The 4,297-nt window shown below is 48.7% G+C and overlaps 1 protein-coding gene across 1 annotated transcript in view; it reads right to left on the bottom strand.

Annotated features, from left to right (window-relative positions):
• Window positions 1-4,297, bottom strand: part of VXN (vexin) — a 23,621-nt gene that overhangs the window by 7,332 nt on the left and 11,992 nt on the right. Inside the window, exon 3 of the mRNA XM_007448480.1 lies at window positions 2,193-2,343. Coding sequence (XP_007448542.1) covers window positions 2,193-2,343 — 151 coding nt within the window. The remainder of the gene's footprint in view (window positions 1-2,192; window positions 2,344-4,297) is intronic.

Below are 4,297 nucleotides of genomic sequence, written 5' to 3'. Positions count from 1 at the left end.
GTTCACCGGCTCAAGGCTTCAGAGTCTCCCCTCTTTCCAAGGTTCCTCAGAGCATATTTCTCCTACGTGAGAAGGCTACAGCACCCAGGAGCCTTCTCCTTTGGCTCAGAAAAGAAACACGTCTCCAGATTTGAGATCCCTGGAGACACATATCCTTCTGACGGGAGGATGGAAAACTTGTGCCCAAGGCCGGTGCCCAGCCTTTCCTGTGGGTCTGGCTTTGACTCAGAAACCCTCCCTCTCCTTCCCTCTGGAATCTGTCAGACTGTGGGAGCTGAAGGAACTGAATCGAAGCCCAGCTCAATCTTTTTTTTCTTTTTTTTAAAAACCTGACTAGCACATTCCCTGCATGAGCTGACTGTCATATGTTGGGCAGAGTCTCTCCATTTCATAACTTGCTGTTCTCCCCTTCAGTCCAAGCTTCCACAAGCTACTTAGGGAGGAAAGTAGCCCCTAAAACCAGACAGCTGGAAAGACATTATTTTCTGGGGGAAAGACGCAATTAGCTAGCAAATCAGGAGACATGAGATTTAATCTCAGTTCTGCTGCTGATGAGCAGTGCACCTTGGGTAAGTCAGTTTCCATGGTTTCGGTTTCCTCTTCTGTAGATCGGCAGGGGGTGCTTGCAAAGATCAGTGGGCCTCCACCTTCAGGGAGGTGGAAAGTCACCCTGGGAGCAGGCTTGTTAAAACAGATTGCTGGGCCCTACCCCAGAATTTGATTAAATAGGTCTTGGGTGGTATTCCAAATTTGCATTTCCAGCAAGTTCCCAGGTGGTTCTGCTGCTCCAGGGATGCCACTTGGAGAACCACCCATTAGATCTTCCCCAAATCCTTGCTAATCAGTATGTTGTCCTTGGACCAACATCACCAGCATCATCTGGAAGATTATTAGAAACAAAATCTGGGGCCCTGCTTGGTCCTACTGAATTAGACTCTGCATAAAAACGAGATTCCCAGGTGATTCTTCTGCACATTAAAATTTGAGAAACATGGCTCTAAATTCATTTTGTGATTTTGTAGAGAAGATATTCTTTTTCTTTCTATGCACAGGCAACCACCACCCACCCACCCACTTATATATAGACAGAGGAAAAAAAATTATCTACTCAATTTGCAAGGCACATTGTGGTTTCCCTAAGGCTTTCACTCTCCATAAAAATGTATATATGTAATCCCTTAACTAGAGAATATAGCTTGACTTATGGGTTCTTACACGTAGGATCTTAAAAACAGGATCAGGGTGTTAGTGACCAAAGAAACCTTAGAGATCCAGTCTAACATCTATGAGGGAGGAAAGAGAGGAGATGGATGGATAAAGAGAGACACTCAATGGAGTCTACTTTCAGTTCTTCTAACATACAAAACTGTTGACACCCAACAGCTTTGAAAAGGATGTCCAAGACTTTTTGTGTATTTCTGGAGTTAAAAATAGGAATAACTTGAGGCTGTGGGCCTAACAAATAACCTAAACCAGGAATTAAAGGCTAAATATGATCACAGACTTCAGCAGGCTAGACACAGATTCCTGTTGAACTGCTTGGGGTGGGAGCCATTTTTCAAAATAGTGTGGAAGGTAAGACTCTAATGCTTCCAGCTTTCAAAACAAATTTGTCTCTAAATTCTTTTTATAAATTGTTGAAATAGTTTAAGGCGTTCAAATTTAAAATGGTGGGATTTTAAGGTGGCAGTGATGAAGAGCCTGTATAATTACACACACACACACACACACACACACACACACACACGCCCTGTAAAATAATGTTAGCTTCCTTCGCTTCATGAGTCACGTGTACACTGGTTTCCTCTCCCCCCAGCGTCTAATGATGTTTACCTCCTCCTGAATCCCGCAGGACTGCCTGTGGAGCTAGGCGGTAGATGGGAGCATCTTTGCTCATCACGCAGACCCAGCAGCGAGTGTTTTAAGGTAGAAGGAGTTTTGTGGTGCTGCAGTGGGTGGGGGGTGGGGGGGGCCCCCGAGCAGGTGCATTCAGAGCAGGACCGGCATGCACTGGGGAAGGCGGCGGCCCCACGTGCAGGTGCTCCGCCCACCGGGCGCGATGGAGGACGCCAGGGAGGATCGCGACGTGGCTGGAGCCCACACAAGCCAGTTCGCGGACACCGTGGCAGCTGCTCTAAGTGGACCACTGCCCCCCAGGGAGGTTCCGGGGACCCGGGCCGTGACGCACGTACCAGGCCTGGCGGGGGTCTTGGCGGGGTGGGCGCCCTGCGGCCGTGCGTTCTGGAAGCAGCTCGACCTGCGGGCCTCGCCGTCGCGGTGGTCGCTGCGGTGCTGCAGCAGCTCCAGGGGCCGGGACGCGTAGAGGTCGGACTCGATCACCACCTGCGGGGGGAGGAAGGACCGTCAGCTTGTTCCTCCCCTAGAGTCTCAGCCTCCACAGCCGAGGCCAGGACTGCAGCTTTGCGGATGGACCTCGTGCTGACACGGAGCCTTCCTGACTCCAGCCATTGCTGGGAGCAGCGAGGAAACCTGGGGAGACTGCCCTGAAACGGCGAAGTGTTGTGTTTAACTTCAGCATGTCCAGTGGCACCATGGTGCAGGAAAATGAGGTTTCTGGGGGCTCCTCACCAGCCATCCCTTCACAGAGTCAGAAGCCTGGGCCCTCAGGCCCCAGACTGGGGCCAGTTAACTGCCCCAGGGCTGGACATAGTTTGACAATAGAACAGGCTATTTGAAATGAGGACAAGCTCTGGAAATCGGGCTCTTACAGTCTTTGCAGCTCAGTGGGCGCCCTTGTTCGCGTAGAGGACAGCTTTCTGGATGCTCCAGCGGAGGGGAGACCTAGGCAGAGGGCTTGGGGCCCAGCTGATGCCCAGGCTGTGAAAAGGAAGAACCTGCTGGCCAGAGAAAGCAGGCACGGCTCCCGGACGCTCACGTTTCCTCTGCTTTGCAGAGTGCCTGTCAGCTGGAGCTGAGAGATGAGTTTCCACGACCTGTGGCTCGGTAAGTGGAAATTCTGGCAAGCCAGAACGGAGCGCTACACGCTAAGGTGTTTTCAATAATGATCCCCTGCTGAATAGTGGTTTTGGGAAAGTACCTGAAGAGGAACACCCCTTTTGTCAGGGGCCACGGAAATGGGCCTTTAAAATTATAATAAAAATACTCAGATCATTGAAATAATTTAAATGTACAAATTTGAGACAAATAGTACCATATTTTATCTTAATATCGGGGGTGACAAAGGGAATCTTAGCAATGTGGGGTGCATATCGTGCATGTTTGAATGCATAGCCGTGACACTGGGGTCGCGCATTCTTAATGTCTTCACTCCTTTGAAGCAGGTTAGAACTTCCAACATTACACTGCAGCTTCTCTGAGGTTTGTATTTACTCATTCTCTTGCTCACTCGTTCCTTCCTTCTACAGACATCCTGCGAGGGCACCTCTGTGCCAGATCCTGGCACTCAGTCTATCTGTGAGTGAGGTGGACCCATTTCAGCCTTTACAGTCGAGCCTTTGATGAATTCCCCTCCATTGTCCAATGTAACAATTGTGGAGGAAGCTGAAGCAAATACGACTGAAGTGGCCTCTCCCGTTGCGGAGCACAGGCTCCGGACGCGCAGGCTCAGCGGCCATGGCTCACGGGTCCAGCTGCTCTGCGGTATGTGGGATCCTCCCAGACCGGGGCACGAACCCGCGTCCCCTGCATCGGCAGGCAGACTCTCAACCACTGTGCCACCAGGGAAGCCCAAGACTGAATTTTTAAGTATTATAATAGGGTTATATTTCAGTTCAGTGGAGAAAAATTGGACCTTTAATAAATATTGTTGGAATAAATGTCAGGCCACTGGGGGAAATGGATCCATGTCCACACTTCTCATACGAAAATGAATACCAGACAGACCAAAGAAGCATGTTAAAAAACAAACAAACAGCAGACATTAGAATAGAATATGGCTCAATATAACATTTGTTACATATAATAGGGAATTATCGCTATGTACATAAAACTCTTACAAATCAATAAAGAGGAAAAAAATAGAAAAATGGGGCCAAAAACCAGCTAACAATTGACAATAGACATGCAAATGGCCGGTTAACATGAAAGGTGCTGAACAACAATAATTAAATGCAAATTAAAACAAAGTTGTTTTTTCTCCTATCAGATTGTCAATGATGAAGAAGAAAATTTCCATTTGGGGTCATGCGAACCTGAGTTCAAACCCCAGTTTTGGTACTTTGAGGCTATATGGAAAGGGGTCATCCTCTTGATCACCCTTGCTGTACTGGGGCAGAGTCACTGCTGGTCATTTGCAGAGATTTCAGGAACACAGCAG

This window comes from Lipotes vexillifer, unplaced genomic scaffold (assembly GCF_000442215.2).
Source record: "Lipotes vexillifer unplaced genomic scaffold, Lipotes_vexillifer_v1.1 scaffold815, whole genome shotgun sequence".
NCBI classification, from domain to species: domain Eukaryota; kingdom Metazoa; phylum Chordata; class Mammalia; order Artiodactyla; family Lipotidae; genus Lipotes; species Lipotes vexillifer.
Note: the sequence above shows the minus strand (reverse complement) of the source record. Positions and strands in the feature narration are given on the sequence as shown.